The sequence below is a fragment of the Thunnus thynnus genome, chromosome 3, assembly GCF_963924715.1.
Source record: "Thunnus thynnus chromosome 3, fThuThy2.1, whole genome shotgun sequence".
Classification (NCBI taxonomy): Eukaryota; Metazoa; Chordata; class Actinopteri; order Scombriformes; family Scombridae; genus Thunnus; species Thunnus thynnus.
Window position 1 is genome coordinate 34904313 of NC_089519.1, and position 22693 is coordinate 34927005.

Consider the following 22693-nt stretch of genomic DNA (forward strand, 5'->3'; position numbering starts at 1 on the left):
ACTCAGTCAACTATTACAGTGTCCGGTTTGTTAAACTTCCCCTGTCACTCCTGTTCTCCTAAGAGAGAGACTGATATATGTAGAAAGAAGGAAATGATAAATGCTGACGTAAGAACCACGGATGACGGCAGAGAGCAGACGGTGAAGTAGAGGAGCGGACGACATACCTGTGTTTGCCCTGTCAGGTAAGATAAGACCGAAGTTATCTCTAATTATGTTTGTAGATACAAGGTGACGTTATCGATAAACTTCCGTGAGACGATGACAGGAAGCGAGAGAGAAGGGAAAAAAATCACCAGACCAGGAAACTAACACCTTTAACATTATCTGTAACTTCATTAACGAACTGCCGTCTATAATTACCAAGACACGACGCAGTTAAATTGAGTTTAAAAGTGATCTGGCTGGCAGCAGACTGTCACAGCTGGAGAACAGAAATATTTGGAGGAACTTCCTTCATGCGACATCAAAGACAACTGAAGAATCTGGAGTAAGACTCAGATAACAAACATGATCTAATCTGTAATGTTTCGACTGAATGAGAATTCACACTGTTAATTTGAAATTGGCATCATATTTACAAAACTAAAAAGAGCCACATAAAGAGAGAGAGAGAGTCGACGAGGAAAAGAGAGAAACCGAAACTAAACTTTACAACTTCCTCCAATGGTGGAAAGTAACTTGGTACATTTACTCAAGTACATTTTTGAGGAACTTGTACTTTACTTGAGTATTTCCATGTGATGCTACTTTATACTTCCACTTCACTATATTTCAGAGGGAAATATTGTACTTTCTACTCCACTACATTTATTTGACAGCTTTAGTTACTTTTCAGATGAAGATTTGACACAATGGATAATATAACAAGCTTTTAAAATACAACACATTGTTAAAGATGAAACCAGTGGTTTTCAACCTTTTTGTCTTTTGACGTCTTACAAAAAGCAGTGTGTAGTCAGGGTCACATTTCACATGTCTATGAGTTGTTAACAGCTCCACCAAATAGTGATTTTTCCCTCTAAACTTCTCACATGCTTTCATTTAAATAAATATTCAAATGATCCAATATTTCAGCAAAAATCAAAGATTAGAGAAAAAGTCCAAAAACTGAAAACAGATTTGTGTATCAGAACTTTGTTTTTTCTTCTTTCCTCTCCCATTAATCATCTCACGACCCCTCAGATTTATCTGCTGACCCTTTGGAGGGGCCCGAGCCCTAGGTTGGGAACCACTGGACTAAACTAACTAACTGTATATAAAGTAGTGTAAACTAGCTCCACCTCCAGCAGCTACAACAGTAACATGCTGCTCTAACACTGATGCTTCACTATTAATAATCTAATGATGTCATATATAATAATATATCAGTCAGAGGGACCAAACCATTACTTTTACTGCAATACTTTAACTACATCAAGCTCATAATACTTATGTACTTTTACTACAATACTTTAACTACATCAAGCTGATAATACTTATGTACTTTTACTGCAATACTTTAACTACATCAAGCTCATAATACTTATGTACTTTTACTGCAATACTTTAACTACATCAAGCTCATAATACTTATGTATTTTTACTGCAATACTTTAACTACATCAAGCTCATAATACTTATGTACTTTTACTGCAATACTTTAACTACATCAAGCTCATAATACTTATGTACTTTTACTGTAGTTGGATTTTTCATACAGGACTTTTACTTGTAATGTATTTTTACATTGCTGTATTGGTGCTTTTACTTCAGTAAAGGATCTGAATACTTCTTTCACCACTAGTTTCATATTATCACTGTTATTTCTGCATTATGGCATTGCGACCATTACTTAAGTAAAAAATTTTGAGTGCTGACATCATGCCATCAATTCTGACAATGGAGGATAATTTTACATTTTTTTTAGGGTTGGTTACCTGCATTATTCAATACTGAGTCCAGATCTTTAAAACTCTTCACACAGTCAACTTTACTAACACACTGCTGGACACAGCAGCTCATTTTAAACACAAAAGCGACACAATGAGATAAAAACACTAACAACAGGCACCATGTGATCATCTTTTTGTGGCTGTGAAGTTACATCACTTTTTATTGTGTATATGTTGTTTTTTAACTGTTGATAGTGTAATAATGTGCATACTGTGTACATACAGTAAGATGTGTAGCTCTCTATAGAACGTACTACAGTGTATTCTACAGGAACGAGTGACAGAAATGCAGCAGGAAAGCTTTCAATGGTTTTTATTTTTGACAGTTTGTCAAAACTGCTGAACTGAGAAGTCGATCAGATTTATCCATTCTGGGAGGCATTTTTGTGGAGTTTTTGCGTTTGAAAAAAACAGCACTTTTGATTAGGACGGAGAGCTACAACAGAGATGAAATGATACGTATTTTCAAATATGAAAGAGTGAAACTAGACTCAGTTCAGACTCCATTTAGAGTCCACATGGCAGAGCTGAGGGATGAAAACATGAAGGCTGAGACAGGACAAGTGTTACTATAGCATGATTTCACCATCAGGTTCTCTGTATGTCCTATAATACAATGTTTTTAATTATAGTGTCACTAATTAATGTCCCAGACAGACTGAAATTGAAAAAGATGAGTGATTGTGGGGGTGAAGAGGAGAAGCGAGAGTCCAGCTGTCAGTCAAAGACTGACCAGTCTGAAGATCTTTCTACACTTCCAGTCTTCAGTGATGAACCTGGACCCTCACACAGCCGGTAAGAGCACACTGTATATGCTGTAAACCTGCCAAGATGGAATTACACAAGAGCATTAATGTTGGTAGTCATATCACAAAAAACTCAAAACACAGAAATGTTTAAATAGTACAGTGAATTTAAAAATGCAATTATACCAAAGGAGTTAAAGGAAAGGTTCACAAGTCTGTCTTAAAGGACCATTGTGTGAGATTTTATGGCATCTAGCCATCTAGCTGTAGACCAGCTGGTGAACATAGTGGAGCATTTAGCAGCTAAAGAGCCAGATATTTCCCTCAGGAGTTGGTAGAGAGTAAAAACAGAGCTAAAAGAGAGTGAGTATTGGACTTACATTCACCAGGTGGACAGAAACACGACTCCAGATGAATGATAATGTTGCTCTGTAACTACTGGATGTGGAAAAAAGCAACTGTTTGCTAACAAGTTCAACATATCAACTTAAAGGGGACTTATACTTTTTGTAATTTTATTTTATTTATATTCTGTTATGATGTCAGATGTGAAAGTTACCTCTACTTCCTCCTCATGATGATGTCAGATTGTTCACACATGCCCACAAACAGCCGTCCGTTCTGTAGTCTTGGTTGCTAAGGTCGTTGCTAAAGTTTTTCCATGTGTTGTTCACGTTGTCCACTCTCATATTTCAGATCTGATTCAGCTCCAACATATATGGATGTATTTGAGAATTTCACATTTGCAGTAAATAAGGAGAAAAAGAAGTGAAATCCTGCTACTATAGTTTGTTTACGTAGCTGGAGGAGGCTTCCTGAAGCTGACCAATCAGAACAGAGTGGGCTCATCAGGAGGCGGGCCTTAAAGAGACAGGAGCTAAAACGGCCTGTTTCAGACAGAGGCTGAACTGAGGGGCTGCATGAAGGACCAGTAGAAGATAAATAAGGAGTTTTTACTGGAAATCATGCAAAGATATTCCAGGAGAGCCCCAGAATATACATATAGACCTGGAAATGTGCAGAATATGTAACCTCTAAGAAATTGGATCCTTAATTTATGTTTGAACCCCTAAACTTCTGCACTATGTGTTAAAAGACCTAGATCTCCTACAAAGTGTTTTTAATATTGACATAAAACTACTCAAATTAAAGCTGAGACTTGGCACTTTAATGTAGTATCCTTTACTTTATTTCAAATTGAATGTGCTGAAGCACAGAGCCTAAAAACTTAAACATGTGTAACTGTCCAAATACTTACTATAAGTTTTGCTTGACCTCTGCAGATGACCTTTGTAGAATTTATCCCCATGCCAACGAAAGTCAGACTAATGTATAAGCAAGCTAACTTTAATCTCAAATCAGGGTTTTTGGTTTCACAGACCTGGCCCACTTTTAACCTTGTTTGATCTTCAAGTTAACTTGTGTTGAATGATAAACCTGTTCAGCAGTATGTTAAAGTGATGACCAACAAAACTATCTTTTGAGTCTCAAACACTAACCCTCTGTAGACTTGAAAGGTTAAATGTTTGCAGTTTGCTCCTTTGTTAAGAATGGAGGCTGTGGTTAACCTAAATTCATGGTGGTTATATGGTGGATAAGTCAAACTGCTCCTACAGTGTAGTCATTTTCTCTGCCATCCATCAAGCTCTGTATGTGAAAAACAGCCATTTTGCTAAAATATGGCTAAATGCACAGCGTTCATCTAAATCCTCTCATAGAACCCTGACAAGCTTGAAAGCATTGATTTGCCCACATTAGAGCACCTGCCTCCTGGTCTTCCATTAGTCAGGATACCTGCTCTGTTCTAGCAAAGCAGCAACTAACACGTCTTGAGTCCTCGTACCTCAATGTGAACAGTCAAGAGTGAGAAGAACTGCACATTTGACACAATGGATAATATAACAAGCTTTTAAAATACAACACATTGTTAAAGATGAAACCAGTGGTTTCCAACCTTTTTGTCTTTTGACGTCTTACAAAAAGCAGTGTGTAGTCGGGGTCACATTTCACATGTCTATGAGTTGTTAACAGCTCCACCAAATAGTGATTTTTCCCTCTAAACTTCTCACATGCTTTCATTTCAATAAATGTTCAAATGATCCAATATTTCAGCAAAAATCAAAGATTAGAGAAAAAGTCCAAAAACTGAAAACAGATTTGTGTATCAGAACTTTGTTTTTTCTTCTTTCCTCTCCCATTAATCATCTCACCACCCCTCAGATTTATCTGCTGACCCTTTGGAGGGGCCCGACCCCTAGGTTGGGAACCACTGGACTAAACTAGCTAACTGTATATAAAGTAGTGTAAACTAGCTCCACCTCCAGCAGCTACAACAGTAACATGCTGCTCTAACACTGATGCTTCACTATTAATAATCTAATGATGTCATATATAATAATATATCATTTCAGTGCTGCCATCACTTCTGACAATGGAGGATAATTTTACAGGTTTTTTATATGATTGGTTACCTGCATGGTTGAATGCTGAGTCCACATCCTCAAAACTCTTCACGCTGTCGACTTTACCAACACACATAAAAACACAACAACAGGCAGCACATGATGATCTTTTTATGGCAGTTTGTGAAGTTACATCACTTTTCATTGTGTATATGTTGTTTTTTAACTACTCCATTAGTCAGGATACCTGCTCTGTTCTAGCAAAGCAGCAACTAACACGTCTTGAGTCCTCGTACCTCAATGTGAACAGTCAAGAGTGAGAAGAACTGCACGCACCATCAGCCACCACTTTAAAGAGCTTCACATTTCAAGAGTTTCACTCAGTTCTACATCAGACCAAAGCCCACATCTATGTTTTTTAAAGAAGTTACTAATAAAACGATGACTTCTCTCTCTCTTCCAGTCTGATAAAAGATGCTGGTGAGGTCGGCTCCATGTCCACTGCAGGCCCTCCCTCTGCCACAGGTATGAGGAAACGCTGGCATGAGGACATGACGCAGGACCTACGAGACCACTGGATAGACAAACTGTAAGTATTAACAGTGGAAGGTCTACAGCCCCTCCTATCAAGTTTATTAGCATTTGATCTCAGCTCTCTGGCTTCCTGCCTTCCTGTTTTAACTTTCTAATATGTGTCTGTTTGATTTGAACCAGCAACGTTTAGGAACATCTACCGTTGCATGTTATTAAAGCTATGATTAGCTTTTAGATACCATATCAACACAACACAAGTACATAAATGACATATTGTGTTTACATGTGTGATACTTAAATACAAATACATGATTCTTAACCTCCTTCCCCATTTCCTCCTCTTTTTGCCCCCCGCCTCACAGTGTTGATGTCGTCCGTCTGACTCCTGATCCGATGGTCGATGCCAGAAAAATTGAAGGAGACATTTATGAGTCAGCCAACAGTATAGTAAGTTGCTCTCTCTTTTAGCTCACTGTGTTATTTAAAAAAGGAAGGAAACTTTTCATTTTGCAGCTGCTAAGTCACTCAGTCAGTCAAAGGTTGGTCTCAAACATTATAAATTCTATAGTTTATACACTATTATGGGATGTGGCTGGAAACATACAGCACATGAGCTTGAATGGTGAATTACTTGATGTTTACTTGAAGTTTGTCACACTGAAGGTCCTGAATCAGTTTAGTGACACTTTAACAAAATAAAGACAACAGGATAATGCACAGGACCTGTTGAGTTCTAAAAACCTTTGTGGTTTTATAGCAGCATTTATTTATTGTGTATTATTTTTCCTACTGCTCCTCTTACCTTTCTCCCTTATTTCTTTACCCTTTTTTTGGCAGGATGAGTACTATCAACTGCTAACAGAGAAGCTCTATAAGATCCAGAAGGAGGAGAAGTGGACCCAGCAGAGGCCCAGTCTGGTCTTCAGGTCTACCAGCATGAGTCAGTCTACCATCAAACAGCCTCCCTGTGAGTGGACATGCAGCACATGTAGACTTGGATGAGATAATGTTGCACTGGGCTGCACACATTCATGTAAATGATCATTTAATCCGACTGAATGTGACTTTGTGACATTTTATTATTGTTTTGTATCTTTTACCTCATGCTTTTAGATTTAATGGTGCATGATTGCAGATTTGTCACTGCTGTATTATTTGTAATAAATGAAATAAAACTCAACTTATAAAACAGTTACAATGAAAAAAGAAATGAGGAAAAATATATTTAATGTTAATGATCAGGTTTTAATCATTTGTGACATTATTTCACATTTTAAAGGTTAATTTATATATTTTACTCAGTTTAGTTTAGATGTTTTTATAAGATTTATTCATAATGTCTCATCAATTTATTTGATATTTTATATTCTGGAGATCATTTTGTGTGTCTTCTTCTCTCCAACAGATTCTCATCCCTCACTGGATCCAAACACAGTCCTTGATCAGTCTGCAGTCAAAACAGAGGTGAGTGTAGAGCAGTTCACCCTGATACATTTATGGTGAGACACATTTCAGGTGATGGACACAGCTTTAATGCAGGTGACACGTCTTTGACATACAGGAAGTCAGAGCAAAGATGTGAGAACTGGAGTGATGTGAGTCACTCTGTTGGTCTCAGTGAGGACTCTAGCAGCAGCGTTCCTAAGCTGCAGCTTTCTGATCAACAGTTTACAGACAATTATGAGAGTCAGAAGCAGAACCAGGATCAGATTTTATGCTGAATCATCTTTCTTTTCTTTTCCTGTGATCCAACAAACCAACACACACACATCTGTGTCATTGTAATGAACAAGTGAGCCTGTGTTTTATGCTGCAGTGTTGTTGTTGGTCTGAATGCAGCCTGAGACACATTATATTTCTCTCACACCATCATTCCACTTCCATATATAATGTTCTTGAGTTAAATACTGTATAGGCTTTGAATGTTTTTGGTCACTTCATAGTACACAGCTGCAAAATATTTCTGAAAACTTTCTCTTTTCTTTCTAATATCCAGGTCAACTCACCCTCTCCATGGGCAAGGACTGGAGAGGCTACACATAGGTAATTGTACCATGAAATGGCAAAATACCTTCCCTGCTTTAATTGTAAATAAACTTTCATTATGAAAAATAATTTCTCTCTAATTCTTGAATTAGATAAGTTATGTACCATCCAGTGGTGGAAAGTAACTAAGTACATTTACTCAAGTACTGTACTGAAGTATTATTTTTAGGTACTTAACTTGAGTATTTCCATGTGATGCTACTTTATACTTCCACTTCTACATTTCAGAGGGAAATATTGTACTTTCTACTCCACTACATTTATTTGACAGCTTTAGTTACTTTTCAGATGAAGATTTGACACAATGGATAATATAACAAGCTTTTAAAATACAACACATTGTTAAAGATGAAACCAGTGGTTTCCAACCTTTTTGGCTTTTGACGTCTTACAAAAAGCAGTGTGTAGTCGGGGTCACATTTCACATGTCAATGAGTTGTTAACAGCTCCACCAAATAGTGATTTTTCCCTCTAAACTTCTCACATGCTTTCATTTCAATAAATGTTCAAATGATCCAATATTTCAGCAAAAATCAAAGATTAGAGAAAAAGTCCAAAAACTGAAAACAGATTTGTGTATCAGAACTTTGTTTTTTCTTCTTTCCTCTCCCATTAATCATCTCACCACCCCTCAGATTTATCTGCTGACCCTTTGGAGGGGCCCGACCCCTAGGTTGGGAACCACTGGACTAAACTAGCTAACTGTATATAAAGTAGTGTAAACTAGCTCCACCTCCAGCAGCTACAACAGTAACATGCTGCTCTAACACTGATGCTTCACTATTAATAATCTAATGATGTCATATATAATAATATATCATTTCAGTGCTGCCATCACTTCTGACAATGGAGGATAATTTTACAGTTTTTTTATATGATTGATTACCTGCATGGTTGAATACTGAGTCCACATCCTCAAAACTCTTCACGCTGTCGACTTTACCAACACACATAAAAACACAACAACAGGCAGCACATGATGATCTTTTTATGGCAGTTTGTGAAGTTACATCACTTTTCATTGTGTATATGTTGTTTTTTAACTACTCCATTAGTCAGGATACCTGCTCTGTTCTAGCAAAGCAGCAACTAACACGTCTTGAGTCCTCGTACCTCAATGTGAACAGTCAAGAGTGAGAAGAACTGCACGCACCATCAGCCACCACTTTAAAGAGCTTCACATTTCAAGAGTTTCACTCAGTTCTACATCAGACCAAAGCCCACATCTATGTTTTTTAAAGAAGTTACTAATAAAACGATGACTTCTCTCTCTCTTCCAGTGTAATAGAAGATGCTGGTGGGGTCGGCTCCATGTCCACTGCAGGCCCTCCCTCTGCCACAGGTATGAGGAAACGCTGGCATGAGAACATGCGGCAGAACCTACGAAACCTCTGGATAGACAAACTGTAAGTATTAACAGTGGAAGGTCTACAGCCCCTCCTATCAAGTTTATTAGCATTTGATCTCAGCTCTCTGGCTTCCTGCCTTCCTGTTTTAACTTTCTAATATGTGTCTGTTTGATTTGAACCAGCAACGTTTAGGAACATCTACCGTTGCATGTTATTAAAGCTATGATTAGGTTTTAGATACCATATCAACACAACAACAACACAAGTACATAAATGACATATTGTGTTTACATGTGTGATACTTAAATACAAATACATGATTCTTAACCTCCTTCCCCATTTCCTCCTCTTTTTGCCCCCCCGCCTCACAGTGTTGATGTCCTCCATCTGACTCCTGATCAGGAGGTCCATGCCATAAAAATTGAAGGAGACATTTATGAGTCAGCCAACAGTAGAGTAAGTTGCTCTCTCTTTTAGCTCACTGTGTTATTTAAAAAAGGAAGGAAACTTTTCATTTTCAACTTTTCAGCTGCTAAGTCACTCAGTCAGTCAAAGGTTGGTCTCAAACATTATAAATTCTATAGTTTATACACTATTATGGGATGTGGCTGGAAACATACAGCACATGAGCTTGAATGGTGAATTACTTGAAGTTTACTCGAAGTTTGTCACACTGAAGGTCCTGATTCAGTTTAGTGACACTTTAACAAAAAAAAAAGACAACAGGATAATGCACAGGACCTGTTGAGTTCTAAAAACCTTTGTGGTTTTATAGCAGCATTTATTTATTGTATATTATTTTTTTCTACTGGCCCTCTTAACTTTCTCCCTTATTTCTTTACCCTTTTTTGGTAGTCTGAGTACTATCGACTGCTAAGAGAGAAGATGAGTAAGAGCCAGGAGGAGAAGAGGACCCAGCAGAGGCTCAGTCTGGACCGCGGGTCTACCAGCATGGATCCGTCTTCCATCAGACAGCCTCCCTGTGAGTGGACATGCAGCACATGTAGGCTTGGATGAGATAATGTTGCACTGGGCTGCACACATTCATGTAAATGATCATTTAATCCGACTGAATGTAACTTTGTGACATTTTATTATTGTTTTGTATCTTTTACCTCATGCTTTTAGATTTAATGGTGCATGATTGCAGATTTGTCACTGCTGTATTATTTGTAATAAATGAAATAAAACTCAACTTATAAAACAGTTACAATGAAAAAAGAAATGAGGAAAAATATATTTAATGTTAATGATCAGGTTTTAATCATTTGTCACATTATTTCACATTTTAAAGGTTCATTTATATATTTTACTCAGTTTAGTTTAGATGTTTTTATAAGATTTATTCATAATGTCTCATCAATTTATTTGATATTTTGGTCCCTCTGACTGATATATTATTATATATGACATCATTAGATTATTAATAGTGAAGCATCAGTGTTAGAGCAGCATGTTACTGTTGTAGCTGCTGGAGGTGGAGCTAGTTTACACTACTTTATATACAGTTAGCTAGTTTAGTCCAGTGGTTCCCAACCTAGGGGTCGGGCCCCTCCAAAGGGTCAGCAGATAAATCTGAGGGATCGTGAGATGATTAATAGGAGAGGAAAGAAGAAAAAACAAAGTTCTGATACACAAATCTGTTTTCAGTTTTTGGACTTTTTCTCTAATCTTTGATTTTTGCTGAAATATTGGATCATTTGAACATTTATTGAAATGAAAGCATGTGAGAAGTTTAGAGGGAAAAATCACTATTTGGTGGAGCTGTTAACAACTCATAGACATGTGAAATGTGACCCCGACTACACACTGCTTTTTGTAAGACGTCAAAGCCAAAAAGGTTGGAAACCACTGGTTTCATCTTTAACAATGTGTTGTATTTTAAAAGCTTGTTATATTATCCATTGTGTCAAATCTTCATCTGAAAAGCAACTAAAGCTGTCAAATAAATGTAGTGGAGTAGAAAGTACAATATTTCCCTCTGAAATGTAGTGAAGTGGAAGTATAAAGTAGCATCACATGGAAATACTAAAGTAAAGTACTAGAATCTCAATATTCTACTTAAGTACAGTACTTAAGTACTTTCCTGCCACAAATGATATATAAGCAGAACAAACCGTATCCTTCACAGCCTTGTGTCTTGTCATTTGTTTCAGGTTCAACTTCAGTATCAGCTTCAAGCTCATCTGCCCTGCCAACCCAGCCCTCAGCCAGTCAACCAACCACAGCTGAAGAAGGAGGTGAGCAACACTGTGTTGAATGAGATTTAAATAACCTTGTAAAGGCCAAAGTTTCTGCAGAGCTCCATGGATTTGATTTCTAATTCAAACACATTACAGCAGGTCTAGATCCTGTCTTTTGATCTCTGAATATGAAGCATTCTCAGGTGATAAAATTGCCTGTGTGCATCCATCTTATTCCTCTGTGCTGTAGACCTCAGTTGTTGTAAGTGCAATACCATTGATGGTCGCTAGATGCTGGCTCCAAAAAATCCCTGCTTCTTTGTAGAAATACAAACATTTCTAGTCAAACATTTTTTCAGCAAGTCATTCAATCAATCAATCAATTTTTATTTATATAGCGCCATATCACAACAGAAGTCATCTCAAGGCACTTTTCACATAGAGCAGGTCAAGACCGTACTCTTTAATTTACAGAGACCCAACAATTCCCCCATTAGCAAGCACTTGGCGACAGCGGTAAGGAAAAACTCCCCTTTAACGGGTAGAAACCTCAAGCAGACCCCGGCTCTTGGTGGGCGGCCATCTGCTTTGACCGGTTGGGTTGAGAGAGAGAAAGAGAGAGGGAAAGGGGGAGGGGGGACAGAAGAAAAACATTCACAACAACAACAACAACAACAAGCACAAGCAGCAACAGCCAGGGAAGGATGCCATCAGGACTGTGAAGGACCGCGAAGGTTCGGCCCAGGACTCAGGTTTTCCTGTGAGATGAGAAAGCACAAAAAACTCCGGGGAAGAAGCAAAGTTAGTGACATGCATTGATGTTACATGAATGCATACAGATGGAGAGGAGGAGGAGGAGAGAGGAGCTCAGTGCATCATGGGAAGTCCCCCAGCAGTCTAGGCCTATAGCAGCATAACTAAGGGCTGATCCAAGGTGAGCCTGGTCGGCTCTAACTATAAGCTTTATCAAAAAGGAAAGTTTTAAGCCTACTCTTAAACATGGAGAGGGTGTCTGCACCCCGGACTGAATCCGGTAGATGGTTCCATAGAAGAGGAGCCTGATAGCTGAAGGCTCTGCCTCCCATTCTACTTTTAAAGACTGTAGGGACCACCAGTAAGCCTGCATACTGGGAGCGCAGTGTTCTAGTGGGATAATACGGTATTATGAGCTCTTCAAGATATGATGGTGCCTGACCATTAAGGGCTTTGTAAGTTAGGAGAAGGATTTTAAATTCTATTCTAGATTTTACAGGAAGCCAATGCAGTGAAGCTAAAATGGGAGAAATGTGATCTCTTTTTCTAGTTTTAGTCAGAACACGTGCAGCTGCATTCTGGACCAGCTGGAGAGTCTTTAGAGACTTGTTAGGGCAGCCTGATAATAAGGAATTGCAATAATCCAGCCTAGAAGTAACAAATGCGTGAACTAGTTTTTCTGCATCTTTTAGGGACAGGATGTGCCTGATTTTTGTGATATTACGTAAGTGAAAAAAGGCAGTCCTTGAGATTTGATTTATGTGGGAGTTAAAGGACATATCCTGATCAAAGATAACTCCCAGATTCGTTACGGTGGTGCTGGAGGCCAGGGTAATGCCATCCAGAGTAGCTTTATCATTAGATAATGTGTTTCTAAGGTGTTTAGGGCCAAGCACAATAACTTCAGTTTTATCTGAATTTAGTAGTAGAAAATTGCAGGTCATCCAGGTCTTTATGTCGTTAAGGCATGTTTGGAGTTTAGTTAACTGATTGGGTTCATCTGGCTTCACTGATAAATATAATTGGGTGTCATTTGCATAACAATGAAAATTTATGGAGTGTTTCCTAATAATATTACCTAAAGGAAGCATATATAAGGTGAATAGAATTGGTCCAAGTACAGAACCTTGTGGAACTCCGTGTCTAACTTTTGCCTTCACGGAGGATTCATCATTAACATGTACAAACTGAAATCGGTCTGATAAATAGGACTTAAACCAGCTTAATGCAGTTCCTTTAATGCCAATTAAATGTTCCAGTCTCTGCAATAGGATTTGATGGTCAATTGTGTCGAATGCAGCACTAAGATCTAACAGGACAAGTATAGAGACAAATCCTTTGTCCGATGCAGTTAGGAGGTCATTTGTGACTTTCACCAGTGCTGTCTCTGTGCTATGATGCACTCTAAATCCTGACTGAAAATCCTCAAATAAACTATTGTTATGTAGAAAGTCACATAACTGATTAGAGACTGCTTTCTCAAGGATCTTAGATAGAAATGGAAGGTTAGATATAGGTCTATAATTGGCTAAAACACCTGAATCAAGAGTAGGCTTCTTAAGAAGAGGTTTAATTACAGCTACTTTAAAGGACTGTGGTACATAGCCTGTTATTAAAGACAAATTGATCATATCTAGTAAAGAAGTGCTCACTAAGGGTAAGGCTTCCTTAAGCAGCCTAGTTGGGATGGGATCTAAGAGACAGGTTGATGGTTTAGCTGAACAAATCATTGAAGTTAGTTCAGACAAGTCTACTGGAGAAAAACAGTCCAAATATATGTCAGGATTTACAGCTGTTACCAAGGTTCCTGTGTTTGGGGAGATAATGGTGCCTGTTGAGGGCAGGAGGTGGTTAATTTTGTCTCTAATAGTTAGAATTTTATCATTAAAGAAGCTCATAAAGTCGTTACTACTGAGAGCTATAGGAACACATGGATCAATAGAGTTATGACTCTTTGTCAGCCTGGCCAAAGTGCTGAAAAGGAACCTAGGGCAGTTTTTATTCTCTTCTATTAATGCTGAGTAATAGGCAGCTCTGGCATTACAGAGGGCCTTCCTATATGTTTTAAGACTATCTTGCCAGACTAAGCAAGAATCTTCTACTTTGGTGGAACGCCAAATCCTTTCCAATTTTTGCGATGTTTGCTTTAATTTGCAGGTTTGGGAGTTAAACCATGGAGCTAACCTCTTACGTTTTATTATCTTCTTTTTTAAGGGGGCGATGGAGTCGAGTGTTTGTCTTAGTGAGCCTGCAGCACTATCAATAAGATTATCAATTTGGGAGGGACTAAAGTTAACAAGAGTCCTCTGTAGTTTTGAAACATGGCAGTGAATTCAGTACTGATGGAATTGCTTCCTTAAATTTATCTACAACACTATCAGATAGACATCTAGTGAGGACATTGTTGTCTAATGGTGTGTAATCCAGTAATAGGAATTCAAAAGTTATTAAAAAATGATCTGATAAAATAGGATTTTGTGGAAAAATTATTAAATGTTCAATTTCAATCCCATAAGCCAGAACAAGGTCTAGGTTGTGGTTAAGACAGTGAGTGGGATTATTTACACACTGAGAGAAGCCAATTGAGTCTAATAATGAGAGAAATGCAGTGCTGAGACTGTCACTATCAACGTCCACATGAATATTAAAATCACCTACTATAATTACTTTATCTGTACTAAGGACTAAATACGACAAAAACTCTGAGAATTCAGATAGGAATTCAGAGTACGGGCCAGGAGGACGATACACTATAACAAATAGAACTGGCTGTAAAGTTTTCCAGGTTGGCTGAGAGAGACTAAGAACAAGGCTTTCGAATGAGTTATAATTAAATTTAGGTCTAGGGTTAATGATTAGGCTTGAGTTGAAAATGGCTGCAACTCCACCTCCTCGGCCAGTGTCTCGAGGAATATGAGTATTAATATGACTGGGGGGAGTGGATTCATTTAGACTGACATATTCTTCATGACACAGCCAGGTTTCAGTGAGACAAAATAAATCAATATGATGATCTGAAATTAAATCGTTTACTAAAACTGCTTTAGATGAAAGAGATCTAATGTTCAAGAGTCCACATTTAATTATCTTATTTTGTTGTACTATTGCAGTAGTGGTTTTAATTTTTACTAGATTTTCATGAATGACTCTTCTTTTGTTTACTTTGGATTTAATTGATTTATGTGGTCGGGGGACAGACACAGTCTCTATGTGGTTTTGGGTGGGTAACTGCTCTAATGGAAGCGCAGAGAAGAGTGTAGGACTGCAGCTCTGCCTCCTGGTCTCAACTCTGGGTTGTCATGGTTTTGGTTTACTAATAAAGTTGGCCATATTTCTGGATATGAGAGCAGCTCCATCCAAAGTGGGATGTATGCCGTCTCTCCTAATCAGACCAGGTCTTCCCCAGAAAGTCTGCCAATTATCATTGTGGTCTCAATGTCTGTTGAAGACTTATAATAGTTTTGATGTCTGCCGAATCATTTAAACTAGTCTGAACTGGCAGCCATAAGAGGCTACTCACAGACCTCTGTGTTCTGATTGTGATTGGATGTAAAGATCCAACATGTTAGAGTAGGCTTAGACACTATCACTGTGACCGTAATACCTGGCTTAGACGTTACCACTTTATTACCATAACACCTGAACGAGGGGGGACAAAATGTCTCGTTGTCCCTCCTATTCTGGCGTCAGTGACTAAGGATAAGTGGAAAAGACATAATTTGTGATTTGGATGAACTGTATGGAAGATTTAAAATGACAAAATAAAACCAAATCAAACAATTAAATAAAGTGAATTAGACCATGGTCTGGGTGAATACTCTTTTCTGATTGGCCAGCAGGTGTGCGTTAAAACCGTTTAATGCTAATAGTTTGGCTCAAGTTTAATCACCGTTCAAAATTCATCCGCAACCCAACCTGTAACCATAGCAACATTAAAGAGCACAGCTGTCATAGTTTACTCGTTATGGAGTTTTGAAGAATGGGACGCAGCAGAGGAAAAAGAAATGGAGAAGAAAGAAACCAAGTGAAAAACAGCACCAGGAACTGACACCAGAAGAGCTTAAAGTGACAGATTAATACAAAAAAGGCATCAAAATGAGCAGTAAATATACTGAGAGACTTTCTCTACCAAAAACAAAGGAACACTGATTTGGAAACATACTCTGCAGTTTTGCTTAATGACACCTTACATGAATTTTAAGCCTCGGTTCAGGCTGGCGGCGAATACAGTGTGGCAAGTTGTCATGACAACAGTAAGCTCTTGCTTCATAACCTTTCAATTTTGGGTGCAAAACTTTCACCTGCAGTCTCTAGTTAGAGAGATGTAGCTGTCAAGCTACAATTACACACTGCAGACCTGCTGGTTACATTTTGTGCAAGTGGCCAATACCAGGTGGTATTTGACTGCAAATGGTTATTGTTCAGATCATTGTGATGTCAGATAAAATGGTGAAAATCAGATATTAAATATCTCCAGAAACATGAATTTAATATTGAAGCAGCTGTATTTATGTATTCTGCATGTCCCAAACAGCAAACTGAAAAGCAAAATTGAAAGTAGCAAATGTGATCTGGCTTGATTGTCATCACACTAGTGTTGGCCATCATACATTGGTTATTGATTTTAAAATTCCTTTAATTACCTATAAAGCACTACACAGACTGGCCCTACTCTATATCTCTGAATTATTGTGTCCCCTGGCCACGATGAGATCACTGAGGTCTACTGACCAACGCCTTCTGGCTGTCCCGAAATCTAGGCTTAAGAAGACCAAGGGTGACGGTGCTTTCACGGTTGTGGCCCCCTCTCTCTGGAACTGTCTTACCCTAGTAATAAAAATGCAGAGTCAGTCAATAGTTTTAGGAAGCTCTTAAAAACTCACCTGTTTCATAAGCACTTTATATCTTAATGTGTGATTGCTTTCTGTTTTGCTTTCACTGTTTGTTGTATCTGTGTAGTTTTTTATGGTTTTATTGTTTTTATATTGATATTAGGTGTTGTTAAACTTTTTATTTATTTATCTTTTTTTTTTCTTCTTTATTCCATTTTATTTTTCTCTCAGTTGTTTGCATTGTACAGCACCTTGTAACTCTGGTTTTGAAAGGCATTTACCCACCTATAATTAAGCAATATTACACTCACCATCATTGTTGGCATGACAGTGATGTGTCAGGAACGGGGCACTTGTGCTGAGTTCCATAAGCATCATTCAAGTGAAATGTCAGTTTTCTTGTCTACTGACAAAAAAACTAAGAAAGACTTAATGTTAATTCCGTTCCCCTGAAATTTCACCTGATAGATTCCTCAAGTGGCATTAGACATCTTTGTTGCTGCTCCAACAGGGAAACACTGTTCGAGGAAACACAAAGAGGGAATTTGATGCTAAAAAGACTGTAAATGTGTCAGATATTCACTTGATATGACTAACTCAGACTGATGAAGCTGAATAGAAGCTTCACATCAGCTTTTAAATGACTGTGTGGACACACTGTGGACTTTAGCCTCCATCACTTCCATTAAAAGCACATTTGAAGGATCTTTTAATAGCCAGTATGAACAGGAGGAATGATTACAGCGAGGAAAAACCTCTTTCACTGTTCATATGGACACCTGACTGTTGTTTTAAGACACACTTGAAAAATTGTCGTTTAAAACTTGTGATCACTAAACAATCTTTCTAAGTTTTCAAAACTGACATGTTTGCCCACTTCACACAGTGACTTACCAGGTGTGCCTGGTAATCAGATGAGCATCGAGAAACTTTCTGTCTTCAGCAGATAAATGTAAAAACAGCTTTCTAGTGTCAAACTCTGCACATTTATCATTTTGTGCAGTGACGCTCAAATATTCAACTGTAGGAACAAGAAGAAAAATACAATTTTGAGTGGATGGGGACTTTAGGTAAAAGTAACAATAACACAATGTAGAATTACTCCATTACAAGTAAAAGTCCTGCATGAAAAATCACACTTAAGTAAAAGTACATCAGTATTATGAGCTTGATGTAGTTAAAGTATTGCAGTAAAAGTACATAAGTATTATGAGCTTGATGTAGTTAAAGTATTGCAGTAAAAGTAGTGGTTTGGTCCCTCTGACTGATATATTATTATATATGACATCATTAGATTATTAATAGTGAAGCATCAGTGTTAGAGCAGCATGTTACTGTTGTAGCTGCTGGAGGTGGAGCTAGTTTACACTACTTTATATACAGTTAGCTAGTTTAGTCCAGTGGTTCCCAACCTAGGGGTCGGGCTCCTCCAAAGGGTCAGCAGATAAATCTGAGGGGTGGTGAGATGATTAATGGGAGAGGAAAGAAGAAAAAACAAAGTTCTGATACACAAATCTGTTTTCAGTTTTTGGACTTTTTCTCTAATCTTTGATTTTTGATGAAATATTGGATCATTTGAACATTTATTGAAATGAAAGCATGTGAGAAGTTTAGAGGGAAAAATCACTATTTGGTGGAGCTGTTAACAACTCATAGACATGTGAAATGTGACCCCGACTACACACTGCTTTTTGTAAGACGTCAAAAGACAAAAAGGTTGGAAACCACTGGTTTCATCTTTAACAATGTGTTGTATTTTAAAAGCTTGTTATATTATCCATTGTGTCAAATCTTCATCTGAAAAGTAACTAAAGCTGTCAAATAAATGTAGTGGAGTAGAAAGTACAATATTTCCCTCTGAAATGTAGTGGAGTGGAAGTATAAAGTAGCATCACATGGAAATACTCAAGTAAAGTAAAAGTACCTCAAAACTGTACTTAAGTACAGTACTTGAGTAAATGTATTTAGTTACTTTCCACCACTGGAAGCAGACACTAAGAGACGCACTTTTGCTCAAAAGAAAATTGGAAAAGAGGCTTTGATGAGACCTGCTAAACTGATGTCTCCTTCATAAAAAAAGCAGAATATCAAGTTAGAACCAACCAGTCTGGTGTGTGTTGAGGTGTGTGTGGATATACTGTATGGTGTCATCAGGTGATTTAATGAAGGTGAACACAGTGAATGAACGTGCATAATGGCACTGCGCTCTGGTGCACCATCTCAGAGGCTGCGGATTTATCAATATATCAGTCCTGTTGCCTTCAGAGGCTGCAGGGATTTAATAAACTGAACAAGATTTTTTTTATACAGTATAAAGCAGCTCTGGATAGCAGATACTGTAAGAATCACCCACATTTATTTATAGATCCATGCAGACTGATTTACTGACTTTCCTGCTTTGACCACGTTAAACGTTATTTTCTGTGCTGGTTTTTGTTGGAGTGTTTCATTAAAATAAATTATTTATATTTTAGGCATTAATCCATTGATGTAGCATGACTGCAGCGTTCTACTATAGTCATACATCATAGTTCTGTTTTAGCAACAGCTTAGACATTTGAACTTTGTGTAAACTTGTGTGAACAGTGTGGCTAACTAACATTGTTAAGAAATGATTCCGAAAAATATGAAATATCTCAAAAATGCCAAAATGCACTGGAGGGGGCTTTAAATTTCAACATATAGATTTAATCTATACATTGAACATCAGGTCTCATGAGGCATTAGACATCTTTGTTGCAGCTCCAACAGGGAAACGTTGTCTGAGGAAACACAAAGAGGGAATTTGATGCTAAAAAGACTGTAGATGTGTCAGATATCCACTTGATATGACTAACTCAGACTGCTGAAGCTGAATATAAGCTTCACATCAACTTTTAAATACATAAATAGACACACTGTGGATTTTGGTCTCCATCACTTACATTGAAATCACATTTGAAGAGGATCTTTTAATAGCCAGTATGAAGAAGAGGAATGATTACAGCGAGGAAAACCTCCTTCAGTGTCCATATCAGCTGACTGTTGTTTATAAAGCACTGAATGGTTTAAGGCCAAAATACATTTCTGATCTGCTGATACATTGTGAATTATCCAGACCTCTCAGGTCATCTGGGACAGGTCTGCTTTCTGTCCCCAGAGTAAAAACTAAACATGGAGAAGCAGCTTTCAGTTTTTATGCTCCACATATCTGAACAAACTCCCAGAAAAATGCAGGTCTGCTGCAACTCTCAGTTCTTTTAAATCACAGCCGAAGATTTTTGTTTGCCTTTTAAGTAAACCAAATTTGAGAGTTAATATCTTACACTGCACTGTAACTTTTATTCTTTTATCCTGTTTTATGTCTTATTCTATTTTAGCTTCTTTTTATTTCCAAATTTAATACCTTTTAATTGTATTTAAATGTCTTTTTACATTGCCTTGTGTTGCTTTTATATTCTGTCTTGATGCCTTTTATGCTCTACATAATGTGCTATACAAATAAACTTGCCTTGCCTAAAGACAGACTTGAAAAATTGTGAACCTGTCCTGAAAGACTTGTGGTCACTAAATAATCTTTCTAAGTTTTCAAAGCCAACATATCCACTTCATGCAGTGACATACCAGGTTTGCGGAGGTGATAGTAGACAAGATTTGAACTTCTCTCTCAAGCTCTATTTTTTTCATTCTTCACACAACTATTTCTGTCATTTCTGATCCCTTCCCCCCCACCCCCCCATCTTACTTATCTTTCAGGTCCTGATCCGAGGAGAGAAAATCAACAAAGGACTCAGAGTCTCCCAGAGGATGAAGAGAAGAGGCTGCGCTCTGTTCGCAAAGAATTTATTGAAAGAGTGTCTGATCCTGTTCTGAATTACCTGCTGGATGCACTTCTGCATGATAAGGTTATCACCTCCGGGGAAATGGAGTCAATCAAAGTAAAGCCCAGGGCAGACAAAGCACGAGAGCTGATTGACACGGTGCTAAAAAAGGGCAAAGAGGCTTGTAAAATTATGATCGATACCCTCTGTGAGGAAGATCCATTTCTGTCTAAAACGCTGGAGTTAAAATGAAGCAAAAAGAAAATGTAGTGAAATCAGTGACGGCCTGTTTTAAATTTTCGCTGAGTTTTACTTAAACTCAAAAATGCTTAGGATCCAAAACTCAGGTATAATGCAGCATCGTCAGTCAGCCTATCACTTAGATTTGTCAAGTAAATATAGATATATTATATACTATGCACTGCAAATATATGAGGTATACTATGCAGGATTTGTCAGTTGCTGTTTGTAAACATAACATTCAAAGTTGGCCCCTCCTCCATCTAGCTCAATGACACCAGAGTGAGAGAGAGCAAGCAGCAGTGGTCGAGCGAGCTAGAGAGTGAATGAAGAGAGGGAGTGGTTGTAGGGAAAACAAAGCCATGAATCAGATGAATAAAACATTATTTTGTGATTGTTTCATGGCAGTTACTTTCTAATAGTCGTCTAGGGACAATGGTCATCTGGGACAGGTCTGCTTTCTGTCCACAGAGTCAAAACTAAACATGAAGAAGCAGCTTTCAGTTTTTATGCTCCACATATCTGAACAAACTCCCAGAAAACTGCAGGTCTGCTGCAACTCTCAGTTCTTTTAAATCACAGCTGAAGACTTTTTTGTTTGCTTTTAATTAAACCAAATTTGAGGGTTAATATCTTACACTGCACTGTAACTTTTATTCTCCTGTTTTATCTGTCTTATTCTATTTTAGCCTCTTTTTTATTTCCAAAATTTACACATTTTTAATTGTATTTAGATGTCTCTTTACATTGCATTGTGTTGTTTTTATATTATGTCTTGATGCCTTTTATGCTCTATGTAAAGAACTTTGATTTGCCTTGTTGAAATGTGTTATAAAAATAAACTTGCCTTGTCTAATAATGGATAAACACACCCACACCCCCATACAACGCTGCGGGAAGGTACGGCATTGCCAGATTATTTGTGAACACAGATCTTCATCCTGTCCGCTGAGGCCTCTCTGCTCTGCATGTGTGTGTAATACACATTTTTTCCTCTTTATTATAAAAATAAACATTTTATTTTTGTTATTACTTTTTCTTTAAAAAGAAAAGTGTGTACATTGTGCAGATAAGCATGTAAAGAAAAAAAATCAATAATTGTTCTTGGTTTTGGCACCAGGGGGAGACAGATCAAAAAGGGAGTAAGGAAATGATTTTTTTTAAATTAAAAGGCCTTTATATCAAAGTCCTCATTGTGTGTGCAGTGTTCAACATATTGAACACAGTATGTTGCTACAGAAGTTATTATGCATTATGATCATGTACTGCATAGAGGGAATATATGAACATATAGTATCTGGGGAGGTGTGGTGAAGTACTTTATTGATCCCCATGGGGAGGTGGGTCCTCTGAATTTGACCCATTCTCGACACACACATTAGGAGCAGGGGGCAACAGCAGTACAGCGCCTGGGGACCAACTCCAGTTCTTTTTGCGAGTGCCTTGGTCAGGGGCATTAACAGGAGTATTAATCCTACGTGGAAACCCACGTAAACACAGGGAGAACATGCAAACTCCACACAGAAATGACCTGGGACAGCTGGAGTTTGAATCCAGGACACTATGAAGCAACAGTGCTAACCACTTAGCCACCATGCTACCTGTTCAATTTATTTCATTGTCCATATAATTGTCTGTCAAATATCTAATTTCTCATATTTTAGATAATTTGCTATGTATTTTAATTGTTTTAAGATTAAAAAATAATATAAACTTCAATGTAAAAAGTGTATGTGTGTGTATATATGTAGCATACATTATATAATCATTCATACATTTTTATGCTGATCTTTTTGTAACTGATCTATCAGTCCTCAACGCTCTTCACTGAACTCTTTCTGCACATCTCAAAGCTCATCCATCAAAAATTGTGG

The 22693-nt window shown here is 37.7% G+C and overlaps 2 protein-coding genes across 2 annotated transcripts in view; both read left to right on the forward strand.

Moving 5' to 3' along the window:
* Nucleotides 1-22349, forward strand: part of LOC137180243 (uncharacterized) — a 142081-nt gene extending 119732 nt beyond the window's left edge. The window contains exon 27 of the mRNA XM_067585546.1: nucleotides 20515-22349. Coding sequence (XP_067441647.1) covers nucleotides 20515-20831 — 317 coding nt within the window. The 3' untranslated portion in view covers nucleotides 20832-22349. The remainder of the gene's footprint in view (nucleotides 1-20514) is intronic.
* Nucleotides 22-11274, forward strand: LOC137180638 (uncharacterized). Its single transcript, XM_067585998.1, has 11 exons — nucleotides 22-185; nucleotides 2588-2729; nucleotides 5546-5671; nucleotides 5979-6063; nucleotides 6454-6583; nucleotides 7022-7080; nucleotides 7613-7659; nucleotides 8943-9068; nucleotides 9383-9467; nucleotides 9867-9993; nucleotides 11168-11274. The coding sequence occupies exons 2-11, from the start codon at nucleotides 2608-2610 to the stop codon at nucleotides 11272-11274; spliced, it is 1014 nt and encodes a 337-aa protein (XP_067442099.1). The 5' UTR covers nucleotides 22-185; nucleotides 2588-2607.
* Nucleotides 22350-22693: the final 344 nt, after the last annotated feature.

Excerpts from the sequence above, each read along its gene's own strand:
- LOC137180638 (XM_067585998.1), top strand. The coding sequence starts at position 2,608 with ATGAGTGATTGTGGGGGTGAAGAGGAGAAGCGAGAGTCCAGCTGTCAG. Across the intron at positions 7,660-8,942 it reads ACTGGAGAGGCTACACATAG|TGTAATAGAAGATGCTGGTG; the intron begins GTAATTGTACCA and ends TCTCTCTTCCAG. Across the intron at positions 9,069-9,382 it reads AACCTCTGGATAGACAAACT|TGTTGATGTCCTCCATCTGA; the intron begins GTAAGTATTAAC and ends CCCGCCTCACAG.